Source organism: Canis lupus, chromosome 18 (genome assembly GCF_003254725.2).
Source record: "Canis lupus dingo isolate Sandy chromosome 18, ASM325472v2, whole genome shotgun sequence".
Classification (NCBI taxonomy): Eukaryota; Metazoa; Chordata; class Mammalia; order Carnivora; family Canidae; genus Canis; species Canis lupus.
Window position 1 is genome coordinate 37316731 of NC_064260.1, and position 15831 is coordinate 37332561.

General features: G+C 37.7%; 1 protein-coding gene and 1 pseudogene across 1 annotated transcript; both read left to right on the forward strand.

Annotated features, from left to right (window-relative positions):
• The first annotated feature begins 9464 nt into the window (after positions 1-9464).
• On the forward strand, positions 9465-10403 carry LOC112663727 (olfactory receptor 5AN1). The gene has a single exon (XM_025452794.1). It carries the CDS (start codon positions 9465-9467, stop codon positions 10401-10403), a length of 939 nt encoding a protein of 312 aa, XP_025308579.1.
• Positions 10404-13941: 3538 nt separating this feature from the next.
• Positions 13942-15624, forward strand: LOC112663726 (olfactory receptor 1440-like; annotated as a pseudogene).
• Positions 15625-15831: the final 207 nt, after the last annotated feature.

The window sequence follows — 15831 nt, forward strand, 5'->3', positions numbered from 1 at the left end:
AATTTCAGCCTTTGGCAAGACCTCTGTCTTCTTGGGGATTCTGGGTCAGGTGAGAGGGCAAGATTTAGTGAGAACAGTGGATTCTGTTATCTTAATAGCCATGTGATTCTTCCAGTAGGACCTGTGTGGAGCAAGGTTTATTGTCCACAGTCTCTCTCATTCTTCACCTCTTTCTCACTCCCACACTCTCCACTGTGGGCTCTTCCTTGGGTTCTCTTGCTCCTTACCCAACTTCTCTGACCTTCATTGAGAAGATGATCTCTAATCTAAAATTTCAGGGATTATTCTGGGGTGAGGGATGAATGTTGAGTTCTAGTTCTATAATTTCTTAAGGGTGTGATCTTGAGCTCCATTACCTTCTGTTTTTTTCACCTGTAAAATGAGGGATAATGGGATTATTTAGAATCTAATGAGACAATGTTTATAAAGCCTAACAAATTTTAGAATTGAATAATTGAGCACTGAATTAAAAATAATGATTTACTGACTTAAAGGGAGTTTCCTAGATCCCACATTCTTGTCTAGATTTTCCAACTGTATCCATCCCAAGGACGTTTTTGAATTTTCTTTTGTTTATGGAGTCTGTTATAATAATTAATTAATTAATTATATTTCCATGTTAATATATAGCCTTGATTAATAATTTCTGAGCAGCAAAAGATAAGTTAGTTACTAAATAATATTAGAAAGTACTCATGTACAATTCCATTGGCCTTTTTAAATACTTCAAATGATTCTCCATGGTGATCTCTGGAGACTCTGGGGGTCTGGAGGCACTAGTGTGCATAACACAGATATTGGAGATACCTCACTTCAAGGCATTGCCGGTCTGCCTCTTTTAACCTTTTCTTTACTCACATTGTTCTTCATTGCAACATCTTAGCTTTTCTTTACCTGATTTTTTACTCTGTCCAACCTCACTAACCGGCCATATCCTTGGTAGTCAGAATTGTAAAGGTTTTGATTAGCTAGATGCAAATAGTAGAAATCTCCAATTAATATTTACATCAGTCACTTTTTCTTTAAATTGTCTTGGAAAATGGTCAACACATGCAAAAACTTAACCAGGGAGTGAATTTCCCCCCTTTTCCTATAGCTTACCAAAGTTTAACAAGATATAGTTTATCACAAATTAGTAAAACAATCACCAATTCCTTATATTTTTGGGAGTGATGAGTTACATAAAAAACCTTTACCTCTGGCTGCCTTTGTCACCAGAATGTAAGAAGAAACTGAAGAGTTTTACTGCAAGTGATTAATCAGACTCTTGGCTTATTTTCACTGAATTGATTGATTATGTCAGTATATTGGGGGATGTTGTGCACGAGAGTTTATATTTTCAAAAAATTTTCTCTGAGTCTAACTCATCTTGGAGAAAATAAGGGGGGATATTATATTGGCAACACTTTAGGAGTCAACAGAAAGATTTCCAAGTTCATAAAACCATAATTGAAATAAGATCATTTTAGTTTTGCATCCAAAAGTCAGTGAAAGAATCATTTATTCAACATTTATTTACTTGGCAATGCAAATATTAGTATACACTATGTTTTCATTAAGTAGTGAAACCTTTCCACTAGACTGTGTCTGTATATACCATCATCAGCTCAAGGTGGTGGTGGTGGTGACGCATAAAAAGTGGCATCAAGGCTTTACACTCCAGCTGACTGGGAGATAACAGAATAATACAAGACAGAAATAGTCATTGATTAACTATATTTTTGTCTCTAGGCTTAGAGACCATCTAATTTAGAAGATAATTATGTGCGGAGCTCTTTGATATTTCCGCATTAGTTTGCCTTATTTTTCTTGAAAGAAAGGGATAATAATGGGGATGATAAAGGCTAACATTTATTGAGCCCTTACTGTTTTAATCTTTTTACATCATTCAATCCTTGCAGCCACCTTCTGAAAGTAGTAAGCACTACCAGCCCCATTTATAGATGAGGCAACTAAGTCACAGAGGGGCTAATGACTTGCTAAGGGTGACACAGACACTGGTAGAAGCCAGGAAATTCTGAGAGTCTGTTTAGTCTGTCATTGTCTCTCCCCTTTATGTCCCCTTCTCTCTCCCTTTCCATCTCACTCTGTGCTTACTATGGAGGATTTATATATCTTTTTTTTTTATTTATTTTTTTTAATTTTTATTTATTTATGATAGTCACACAGAGAGAGAGAGAGAGAGAGAGAGGCAGAGACACAGGCAGAGGGAGAAGCAGGCTCCATGCACCGGGAGCCCGACGTGGGATTCGATCCCGGGTCTCCAGGATCGCGCCCTGGGCCAAAGGCAGGCGCCAAACCGCTGCGCCACCCAGGGATCCCGGATTTATATATCTTAACAACTTTTTCTTCCTATAAATATAGGAGTTGTCAGAAATTGATCAAATATGGAGATGTTTGAAGAAGGAAATCAAAGGCATGCCAGTCATTACACTTGAGATTTGTAATTGTCTTGTGTGTGTGTGAGAGTGAGAGACAGAGACAAAGATATTATATAAAGCGATTTCTTTTCTACAGAACAGTAGAACTATTTTGTGCACACTCATAAGCAGTATATGTGAATGCTCATCCCTCCTGATTAATGTTTTTTATAGTGAAGTCATATCCATATTGTCTTTTTTATATTTTCTGAATGTTTTTCTCAGTTTATCAGTTGTATTTGAAAAGTATTTTATGTAATGGGTTTTTCAACCATAAGCAAGTTCTAAATTGTCATATTTTTTTTTCTCAGAGTTTTTGGTTTTGGTGTTAGATTTCAAAAATTTCTTTCCCATACCAAGATTATATGAATATTCATTCATTCATTCATTGATTCTTTTTTTAAAAAGATTATTTATTTATTTTTTCATAGAGACAGAGAGAGAGAGGCAGAGACACAGGCAGAGGGAGAAGCAGGCATCATACTGAGGCCCGACGTGGGACTCAATCGCAGGTCTCCAGGATCATGCCCTGGGCTGTAGGCAGTGCTAAACCGCTGCGCCACCAGGGCTGCCCTCATTCTTTGATTCTTTTTAAGTATAGTGAGCCAGGTCTCACAGATCATTAATGGTAGAGTTTATCCTTTCTCTATCAATTTAACATATTAATTTTGTGGGGCACCTGGCTGGCTCATTAGTAAAGTGTAAAACTCTTGGTGTTGGGGTTGTGTGTCTGAGTTGTATGTTAGGTGTAGAGATTACTTAATAAAATAGGAGAGCAATAAAAATAAATGTTAGTTCAAAAACAGAAAAAGAAAACCTACTTTCCAAATTTGAAAAAAATACTAATTTTATCATATGTTAAAATTTTACCAATATTTAAATTTATTCTTTTTTTAAAGATTTTTATTTATTCATAAGAGACAGAGAGAGACAGAAACATAGGCAGAAGGAGAAGCAGGCTCCCTCTGGGGAGCCTGATGCGGGACTCCATCCCAGGACCCCGGGATCACAACCTGAGCCAACGGCAGATGCTCAACCACTGAGTCACCCAGGTTCCCCTATTTAAATTTATTCTTAAATATTTATTTGTTCTTTTGATATGTCTGTTTTTATAAGAATAATGAATTATCCATGTTTATAATACTTTTTAGTATCTGAAAGTTCAAGTCCTTTTTAATTCTTGATTTTTACCCACAATTTTTGGCTGTTCTTAACTTATTATTTCATCTCAAGCAAGGACAGTTTGGGTATGTAGTGCAGCCAGTAGGTGGTATCCATTACAAATCTGTTAGTTCTAGCATGCTAACTATATCATCCAAAAATACGAAATATACCTTTGTAGCAGTTAGTTACTGAAAAGGTATACTTTGACACATTCTTGACATCAAGGCCCATAATAATAGCTTGATGCTAGTTGTCATTTGACCAAATCTATTTGAACTCAATAAAACTAAATAGAAAATAATTTACCTGGTTTAACTCAAGAAAATGTAATAATTAACCCAGGTGCTCTGACTTGCTTCTACATAAGGTCTGAGTATATATTGCCTAGAGGCAAGGCTGCCTGACTGTCTACAGGACTGATGATGTCTCAGAAATTTTCCCAAATTAACCCATAAAACTCTAGTATCCCTGGCATGCCCCTCCACAGGCACAGCTGCCATTCATGGTTATGTTAAGCAATCAATGATAGTAATACCCAATATGTATCGAACAATTAATGTGTATTTGATTGCATGCTCAACATGTGCATGAATTTCCTCAGATAACTGTCTTATAAAGCTTATAGTTCGGGGGTCCTTACTGTCCTCCCTTTATGAGTAAATAATATCTAATGTGTTTAAGCCACTGGAACAAGTTCTTAGAGTGAGATGGTATTAGAATTAAAACTCTTTTTTTCCCACTTTATTGAGATATAATTGATATAATACATTGTATACATTTGAGGAGTACAATATAATGATCTGATATATGTATATATTTACAAAATGATTACCACAGAAGATTAGTTAACATTCATCACTTTGCAGTTTCTTTCTTGTGATATGAACTTTTGAGATCTACTCTCTCAGCAACTTTCAAACACACACTATAGTATTGTTAACTCTAGTCATCGTGTTGCACATTACACTTCCAGAGCTCATTTCTTATAACTGGAAGTGTTGACCACACCCAATTCCCCCATCCCCTGCCCTCTGCCTCGAGCAACCATAAATCTGATCTCTGTTTCAATGAGTTCAGTTTTTTTAGATTTCACACATAGTGAGATCATATGATGTTTGTCTTTCTTGGTCTAACTGATCTCACTTAGCATAGTGCTCCAAGGACTATCCAGGTTGTCACAGATGCCAGAATTTCCTTTTTTTTTCATGCCTAAATTATATTCATCTATATAATATTGAATATATATTTTTTATAAAATCTTTTTTATTTATTTATCTTTTTATTTATTTATGAGAGACACAAAGAGGGAGAGAGAGAGAGGCAGAGACACAGGCAGAGGGAGAAGCAGGCTCCATGCAGGGAGCCTAATGCGGGACTCGATCCCCGGTCTCCAGGATCAGGCCCTGGGCTGAAGGTGGCACTAAATGCTGAGCCACCCGGGCTACCCTATAATATTGATATTAATAAATAATATATATAATATAGTTATATGTATAATGATTTCTTTTTCCATTCATTTTTTGATGAACACTTATGTTATTTCAATGTCTTGGTTTATCGTATACAATGCTGCAACAAGCATGGGGTGCAAATATTTCTCCAGGACACTAATGTCATTTTCTGTGGATATATACCCAGAAGTGGAATTGCTGGATAATTTGTACATCTATTTTTAATTTTTTGAAGATCTCCATACTGTTTTCCATAGTGACTGTACCAATTTACATTTCCATGGCAGTGTAAAGGGTTCTCTATTCTCCACATCTTCCTCAGCATGTGTTATCTCATATTTTTGGTGATAGCTATTCTGACAGGTGTGAGTTGATATTTCATTGCATTCCCCTGGTGATGAGTGATGTTGAGCACCTTTTCATACACCTTTGGCCATTGGATGTCCTTATGGAAGAATGTCTATTCAGGTCTTATGTCCAATTTTTTTCTATGCTTTCGTAGTTTTATTAAGGACTTTTCATAAATATAACTAAATAATTCATGTCAAGCTTACGGGCAAATACAATTTGGCTATTGAAGTAAGGGCATCTGCAGCAGATTGCTTCCTGACAAATAACTAATTTTTTACTATTAGCCAATGTGTTCAATAGAGTCGAGAACTAGAAACTAACCCAGGAAGTAGCAAATTCTCCACACTAGAACCTAACTTCAGATGCCCACAACGAATCATATACCAACCATATGATAAAGTGTTAGTAATAGTTTTATAAAGGGATATCAAAAGAGGGAAAAAAAAACTCCTGAGAGTACAGAAAAATGCACCAGCACATATAGACACTGACCAAAAATAGGATGAATGTTAATAAATCACAGAATGGCGTTTTAGGGGGAAAAAGTAAAATCTATTTCTTCCACATGTATTTTATTATCATTTCTATTTTTCAGGATAAAATAGACTGTTATTGTTTCATTACTAGTACAATTTAGGAGTCATGTGATTTTTTTTTTTTTAACTGAGAGGATCTTTTATGTGTCTTAACTGGAATTGAAAAGGCCGTCCCCAAAGCCTTAACTAATACTTCAGACAAGCTAGCCCAAAGTGGATGGACCCCAGCTCATTTAATTTGGCTGCAGGGCTTTTTTTTCCATTTCTGAATTAGAGACTGTGTCTTAATTTCATATAAAGAAAAATATATCATTTAAAAATTATTTGATGACGATAAAAACTTACAAATTAAACTGGGAAAATATGTTCTTCTGGATAAAATGTCTGCTATTTTCAATATTTAACAGAAATATAGTACTCTATGGGGTGCCTGGGTGGCTCAGTGGCTAAGTGTCTGCTTTTGGCTCAGATCGTGATCCTGGGGTCCCGGATGGAGTCCCAAATCCTGCCTCCATCGGGCTCCCTGCTCAGTGAGGAGCCTGCTTCTCCCTCTGCCCATGTTTCTGCCTCTCTCTCTGTGTCTCTCATGAATAAACAAACAAAATGTTTAAAAGAAAAAAAAAAGTAAGACTCTAGTGTTTCCCAGTGTGGTCAGCAGAATTCTAAAATGACCCTCAAGATTCCCACACCCTGGTGCGTAAAGACCCTGTACATCCCCCTTGAATGGGAAAGGACCTACTAATATGATATCACTCCTGTAAGTAGCTTATGTTACTTGGAAATAAATGAAGGGATTTTGCATATGTAGTCGAGTGCCCAATGGTTTACTTTAAGTTCATTATAAAGATCATCCAAGGTAGACCTGACCTAATAAGGTAAGGCATTTATTTAAAAAAAGGAGAGTCTAGAGATTAGAGATAGGAGAAATGAGAGGGGCTCTTCAGCCATGATGTGAACTACATGTGGAGAGAGACAGTCTTTGGGAGCTGAAGACCACTGTCTACAACAGCAAGGAACTGAATTCTGCTCTCAGCATGAATGTAGTTTGAAGGGGCCTCCAAACCTTACATGGGATTATAGCCCCAGCTAACACCTTGATTTTAACTGAGACCTAAACTAAGCTATTTCATACCTGGACTCCTAATTGTGAAACTGTGAAATAATATTTATGTTGTTTTAGGCCACTAAGTTTATAAGTAATGGAGCAATAAAAACTAATGCAACCAATAGACAATTAGTCAGGTTTCATGGTTTATTCCCAAGTATAAAAGACATTAAAAGTCATCTAGTCCAACTCTTTATCCAAGTAGATATGTACATACTTTCCTGATTAGACAAATTAATTAACCTCTCCTTATTTCTTTCACTACATCCTTTTTAATACACTGAAAGTCTTTGTGTAGTTTTTAGGAACTGATCTCATAATCCATTCATTTCCTTAGACATCCTTCACATGTTTATCTACGTGGTTGGAAACAACATGCACAGAGATCATTATGGTGCTGCAAAGTGGTCCACTTACCAATGCACAGGACTATGCGGTGCTTAGTTAAAATTAGCTGGTCCAAAAGCAGATTTGAGTTTGGCCATCCAATTTATTAGCTCATTAGGATGTGAACCACTGACCAGGATAAAAAATTTTGAATGTGGACATATTCTAGAAGTCAATTATAAATGGAAGGGAATTTATAAATTCACATAATTTTGAAATGGGATTGTGAAGATTTAGGTACAGATTCTAGCTCCAACGTTAATTCATCATGTCATTTTATAGAAGGCCTGAATCTCCATACATAATTTATAAAGTTATGTTATTTATTAGAGAAACTCTCTAATGGCCCTTCTACTACAAATGTTCTTTTTTTTTCATTATCCCATGACATTTACTCTCTCTCTTCTTTTTAATTGGAGTTCAGTTTGTCAACATATAGCATAAAACCCAGTGCTCATCCCGCCAAGTGCCCCCCTCAGTGCCCATCAGTCAGTCACTCCAACCTCCCGCCCACCTCCCTTTCCACTACCCCTTGTTCGTTTCCCAGAGTTAGGTGTCTCTCATGTTTTGTCACCCTCACTGATATTTTCACTCATTTTCTCTCCTTTCCCTTTATTCCCTTTCATTAATTTTTATATTCCCCAAATGAATGAGACCATATAATGTTTGTCCTCCAATTGACTTATTTCACTCAGCATAATACCCTCTGGATCCATCCACGTTGAAGCAAATGGTGGGTACTTGTCATTTCTGATGGCTGAGTAATATTCCACTGTATGCATTTACCACATCTTCTTTATCCATTCATCTTTTGAAGGACACCGAGGCTCCTTCCAGCTTGGCTATTGTGGACATTGCTGCTATAAACATTGGGGTGCAGGTGTTCCAGTGTTTCACTGCATCTGTAAGATAAGAAATTTAAGAAGTCTATCTAGGTGACCATCTGGTAGAGAAGAAGGTATCCTAAATTTATTCTATAATGATGCCACTTATGCTTTGCTATTATAGAACTCCAGTTATATATTGAATTATCAGAGGTCTTTTAAAAATGTATTATTTTAGGGACGCCAGGGTGGCTGAGCAGTTGAGTGTCTGCCTTTGGCTCAGGGCGTGATCCCGTGGTCCCGGGATCAAATTCTGCATCGGGTTCCCCATGGGGAGCCTGCTTCTCCCTCTGCCTCTGTTTCTGCCTCTCTGTCTCTCATGAATAAATGAATAAAATCTTTTTAAAAAATGTATAATTTTAGGGATCCCTGAGTGGCTTGGTGGTCGAGCGTCTGCCTTTGGCTCAGGCTGTGATCCTAGGGTCCTGGGATTGAGTGCTGCATCAGTCTTCCCATGGGGAGCCTACCTCTCCCTCTACCTATGTCTCTGCCACTCTCTGTGTCTCTTGAGAATAAATAAATAAAATGTTTTTAAAAATTAAATAGATTAAAAATGTATTATTTTACAAATGATGTACTATATGTTGGCTAATTGAATTTAAATTTAAAAACTCCATGTTTTAATCAATGATTCTTATTTTATATATAAGAACCACAGGATTTCTATAGCCATTTTTTCAAACTTGTCAATCAATTTTTAAATATCTCTTAATTATCATAGACCTCATGGAATAATTGGGAAACTGAAGCACTTTTAAAAGGCACTTCTTGGGGTGCTTGGGTGACTCTGTTCATTGAGTATTTGACTCTCTGTTTTGACTCAGATCATGGTCTCCTGGTTGTGGGATCAAGTCCCACATTGGGCTCTGTGTTCTGTGCGGAGTCTGCTGCAGATTCTCTCACTCCCTCTCACCCACACTCTCAGTCTCTGTCTCTCAAATAAATAAATAAATATCTTAAAAATAATAAAAATAAAAAAAAACAAAGAGGCACTTCTTGACAATTTGAGATGAAAAACTAGATCTTTTCATCAGGTCAGTGAGGCATTCCATGGAAGGAAACTATGGCACATATGAGATTGTAATCATAATTACAATGTAATGTCATTTCACCTGGGTCAGCAGTGCCTTCTCTTCTCTCTTTTCTGATTTTAGAAGCACCAAGCAATGACTGGGGGAGGAAATACTACAGAGATCACTTATTTCATCCTTTTGGGATTCTCTGATTTCCCCAGAATCCTAGCAGTGCTCTTTGCTGTATTCCTGCTGATTTACATTTTGACTCTGACTTGGAACCTGGGCCTCATCATCTTAATAAGGATGGACTCTCACCTCCACACGCCCATGTACTTCTTCCTCAGTAATCTGTCCTTCATAGATGTCTGCTATGTGACCTCTACAGCTCCCAAGATGCTCTCCAACTTTTTCCAAGAGCAGCAAACCATCACCTTTGTGGGTTGTGCCGTTCAGTACTTTGTCTTTTCAACCATGGGACTGAGTGAGTCTTGTCTCATGACAGCCATGGCTTATGACCGATACACTGCCATTTGTAATCCACTTCTCTATTCATCAGTCATGTCACCCACGCTCTGTATTCAGATGGTGCTGGGATCCTATCTGGCTGCACTCTCTGCTTCTATATCCCAGTTGTGTGCCATGTTTCAGCTTCATTTCTGTGGGCCTAATGTCATCAATCACTTCTTCTGTGACATGCCCCAACTATTAGTCCTGTCCTGCACTGACACTTTGTTTGTAAACCTCTTGACTGCTATATTAACAATGATCTTTGGGATAATAAATGCCTTTATTATTATGATATCTTATGGCTTTATTGTCATGTCCATCATGAAAATCACTTCAGCTAAAGGCAGATCCAAAGCTTTCAACACCTGTGCTTCTCATCTGACAGCAGTTTCTCTCTTCTATACCTCAGGTATCTTTGTCTATTTGAGTTCCAGCTCTGGTGGTTCCTCCAGCTTTGACAGATTTGCATCAGTATTCTACACTGTGGTTATTCCCATGTTGAACCCCTTGATTTACAGTCTGAGGAACAAGGAAATAAAAGATGCCTTGAAGAGGTTACCAAAGAAGACATGGTATTGTTGAGGTCCTGTCCAGAGTTGTCCTCTCGAAACCTTAACCCCTAATAATGTGCAGAAGAGTGGATCTAACAAAATTCATACTGCCTTTGGATAAAGAAAGCTTTTTCGTTTTAAAGATTTTATTTATTCATGTGAGACACAGAGAGGCAGAGACAAAGGTAGAGGGAGGAGCGGCGCCCTGTGGAGAGAAGACATGAAAAGACATTTCTCCAAAGAAGATATACACGTGGCCAACAGACACATTGAAAAAATGCCCCACGTCACTTGACATAAGGGAAATACAAATCAAAACCACAATGAGATACCACCTCACACCAGTCAGAATGGCTAAAGTTGACAAGACAGGAAACAACAAATGTTGGCAAGGATGCAGAGAGAGGGGAACTGTTTTACCCTGTTGGTGGGAATGCAAGATGGTGCAACCACTCTGGAAAACAGTATGGGGGTTCCTCAAGAAGTTAAAATAGAGCTACCTTATGATCCAGCAATGCACTACTAGGTATTTTCCCCAAAGATACAGATGTAGTGATCCAAAGGGGCACCTACACCCTAATGTTCATAGTAGCAGTGTCCACAATAGCCAAACCGTGGAGAGAGCTGAGATGTCCATGGAAAAATGAATGAATAAAAAAGATGTGGTCTATATATACAATGGAATATTGCTTAGTCATCAGAAAGGATGACTATTTACCATTTACATCAATGTGAATGGAATTGTAGGGCATTATGCTAAGTGAAATAATCAGGGAAAGACAATTATCATATGGTTTCATTCATATGTGGAATATAAGAAACAGCACAGAGGATCATAGGGGAAGGGAGAGAAACCTGAATGGGAAGCCATCAGAGAAGGAGAAAAACCATGAGAGACTCTTACCTATAGGAAACAAACTGAGGTTTGCTGGAGGGGATGTTGGTGGGGGTGATGGAGTCTGGGTGATGGGCATTAAGGAGGGCACGAGATATGATGAGCACTGGATTTTATATGCAACTGGTAAATTACTGAACACTACATCTAAAACTAATGATGTACTAATTGATTGGCTAATTGATTTTAAATTAAAAAAAAAAGAAGTAGTCACCTCCTTCAGTCTTTACTGACTGGCTTTGAGAGAGAAATATCTTTTGTCAGCCCTGGTAGGGATTCTGAGATTTTCTTTGATTTTTTACATGCATACTCTTGCTCCAAACTTTTTGTTCCCTCTTGAGAGAGAATTAGTAAAATTGTATGCCTTCTCTTTATCCTTCAAAACCAGGCTTGGTATGAAAAGCTACTCATTTGCTTTCTGAGAGCATTGCTAACCACTAAGATTTGTGGGACTTCTCCTAGACCCACAGTCAGGCAGTTCTCTTTGTGTTCTCACTAGCCATCTGTGAGCCTGCTTGCTCTTTACTCATATGTACAGATGTTCATGTTTCTTAAAATTTGTGCAACTTATTTTTTATTCTGAGTCTTATAAGTTCAACCATCTAAGGTTCTTTTTCTTTGGTATGCTTCTGCTAATTGTTATTTTTGTTAACTCTCAGTGCCATCGTGCTTCTGTACTTAGTGATTTTTGATTTTGAGCTGTTCATTCTTTTAGAATTCCATCTATGAAAACACTTTGAAGTCTGAGATGAAGGTGAGTTTCTCCAGAGAATACTTTCATCTACTTCTGTCAGGTACTGAGAACATTGCTATTAAAGTTGAGGTCCATGGACTGGTGCCAGTCTGCAAATGACAACAGGAGAAGATTTCCCCAGAATGTAAATCAACTACAGCACTAAGCACACTGTTTACTTCAGCTATCATGTATTTCATAGCAATACTTTGACTGAAGCTGTGAATTGAGTTATAATGTGCCACAAACTCCTTATCTCACGCCTGACTTATAAAAATGATTCATGGACTGACTATATTGAATTTTACTAGCCTATTGAATTGACTATATCAAATATTGGTATCTCTTGAAATTCAATTCCCATTTGAGGTTTTTCAGGCATTTCAAGTTGTGTGAAATTGGACTGCACTAAGCATTCCAAAGTGTTAACTGTATTGTAGTTACAAATTTCCTTGGTGAGATTAAAACAACTTCATCTTTTCTACTCAATGACAAGTTTTATTTTTTTATTTTTTATGATGACAGATGGTAACCATATTTATTATGGGAGCACAGTGCATAGAATTGCTTTTTTTAATAGAGATCAATTTGTCAACATAACACCCAGTGCTCATCCCGCTAAGTGACCCCCTCAGTGCCCATCATCCAGTCACCCCAACCCCCTGTCCACCTCCTTTTCCACTATCCCTTGTTCGCTCCCCAGAGTTAGGTGTCTCTCATGTTTTGTGTCCCTCACTGATATTTTTATTCATTTTCTCTCCTTTCCCTTTATTCCCTTTCACTAATTTTTATATTCCCCAAATGAATGAGACCATATAATGTTTGTCCTTCTCAGATTGACTTATTTCACTCAGCATAACACCCTCCAGTTCCGTCCACGTTGAAGCAAATAGTGGGTATTTGTCTTTTCTAATGGCTGAGTAATATTCCATTGTATACATAAACCACATATACAAGTTTTAGACATGCATCTTTCCTTCCGTTGAGGGATAATGATTATATGAGCTTTTACTTTTGAACTAATGGTATATTTCTTTGGGGACCCTGGACTTATATGGGAATCTCCTGTTAGAATCTCCAACTTGATTGGGTCCTTATTACAGATCCCTGAATCCCATGCAGCTAAAAAATATCTATGTGCATGTGTCTCAGCCTGATAAATGTCTTCAATACCAAACCAGTTTCACTGTTCTGCTACCTCTCTGGGTTCTCTTTTTTACTTAGTATTTGTTTTGAATAGTACTTAACATTTTTTTTTTAAAAAACCCAACTAACTGATGCATTTGAACAAATTTCTAAAATATTTATCCAGCATTTTTAGTTCCTACTTTGGGCAATGAGACTTCCTTGTATGATCTCAAGATAATATTTAGTTTGTCTTTTGAATTCTTGCCTGAGGTTCATTTGGTCCACTGCCACCTATTCATCTGTCATTAATGGGGTTTGTGTTTTTAGATATACTGTTTTTTTTTTCTAGAGATTTATTTAAGATCGAGAGAGCCGGAGGAGGGACAGAGGGAGAGGGAGTGAGTCTCAAGCTGACTCCCTACTGAGTGCTGAACCTAATGCAGAGCTTGATCTCACAACTCCAAGATCATGACCTGAGCCAAAATCAAGAGTTAGAGGCTTAACTGACTGAGCCACACAGACACCCCACTAGAATACATTGCTTTTTTAACATAGGTGAAGATCTACACTGGTATGGATTTTTTTGCAGATGTAGGTAATAAAAATATTCCTAAAAACAAATAAATAAAAATAAAATACCTGTGGGAAGTTTCTTTTTCTTTTCTTTGTTATATTGTTTACAGGGCACTCATTTAAGCTAGAGGGCTGAATAGAGAAATAACATCATGCATGTAATTTTAATAGCCTGAGGATACTGGAATAATAAGAGATTCCTTTTACTAGTCTCCTTCACATCTCAGAAGTACTATGGCAATGACGGAAGGAAGAAACAGCACTATAGTTACCAGGTTTATCTTATTGAGATTCTCTGAATTTCCAAGATGTGACGTCACCGTCTTTTCAATATTCCTAGGCATCCACCTCATGACAGTGTCCTGGAGTGTGGATCTCATCACCCTGATCAAGATGGAATCCTACCTGCACACCCCCGTGGATTTCTTTATCAATAAGCTTGCCTTCTTAGGCATTTGTTACATTTCCTCCACAAGTTCCAAGATGCTCTCTGATTTCTTGAAGAAGCAGAAATCCATCTCCTGTCTGGGGTGGACCACGCAGCACTCATTCTCTATCCTGGGCATGACTGAGAGCTGTTTCCTGGCAGCTATGGGTTATGACCGATGTGCTGCCATTTGTAATCCTCTGCTCTGTACTGCCATCATGTCACCCACCCTCTGTGTGCAGATGGTGGCAGGATCTTGTATAACTGGATTCTCGGGCTCATTTATCCAACTGTATGCCCTACTTCAGCTCCATTTCTGTGGGCCAAATGTCATCAATCATTTCTTCTGTGATCTTCCCCAACCGCCGATCCTATCCTGCTCTGACACATTTTTCTTTCAACTCATGACCTCTGTGCTCACAGTGATCTTTGGACTCACATCTGTCTTGGTTATCATGATATCCTATGGTTATATTGTTGCTACCATTTTGGAGATCACATCAGCTGAAGCAGATCCAAGGCCTTCAACAATCATGCTTCTCACTGACAGCTGTGACTCTTTTTTATGGCTCCAGCACCTTTGTCTATTTGTGCCCTAGTTCTGATGATTTTCTGAGCCAAAATAAGCTTTAATCTGTTGTATATGCTTGGTGATTCCTATGTTAAATCTATTGATCTACAGTTTAAGGAGTAAGGAAATCGAAAATGCCTCAAGCAGATGGAAGAAGAGAATATTTTCATAGAATTATTGATTACGGGGTACCTTTTAGGGCTTAGGACACAAAAAATACAGAACGGTGTATGAAAAATTGCTTTAACAGTACTTAATAATCCTTGTAATAGATTGTATAGGTTTTCACAAATATTTGCTTCCCCTCTATTCCCTGAGAGAGGATTTAACTTCCTCCCTTTGGAGTCTGGCTTGGGCATGTGACTTGTTATGGCAAATGAAGTGTGAGTAGATGTGACATATCCCACATCTAGGTAGAGGCTATATATATGAGTGTGATTTTTTTACCTTTTTATTTCCCAGTGCTTTCATTAGTGGTTGGCTTGTAAGGAATAAGATGATGATGCAGGATGAGAACCCCTAGCTGACACAAGATGAATATGTAATGTTAACAAGAAATAAATTTGTTTTGGATTGTTTGCATATACTCAGTGCATCATAATGTCATAGAAATTTGTACAGGCAGTAGTATGCTATTAAAAAAATTAAGAATTAACATTTGTAAGTTTCTTCAGGGCCAAGCAGTAATTATCAAGCAGTATGTTATTGACAACTGGAAGGATAGCAATTTATGTTTGGCACAATAAAACATTTGATATGACTGTCACCTGTGATAACTTGGAAGGGAGGGGAAACCTGGGTGGCTCAACGGTTGAGTGTCTACCTTTGGCTTGGAGAGTGATCCTGGGATCTGGGATTGAGTCCCACATGGGGCTTCTTGAGAGGAGCCTGCTTCTCCCTCTGCCTATGTTTCTGTCTATTTTTCTCTGTGTCTATCATGAATAAATAATAAATCTTTAAAAAACCTTGGAAGGGAGATTATGTGGATAAATGGAATTCTTGTAGCATGAGTTAGTTGTTGTTCTACACAAATGAGATGAGCTCACAAAACAACTGGCCAGTTTGCATGGAAGAATGAAAGAGAATAGACAGAGTCAATAAATTTAGAGACTTGAGAGGAGCTAAGATGGCA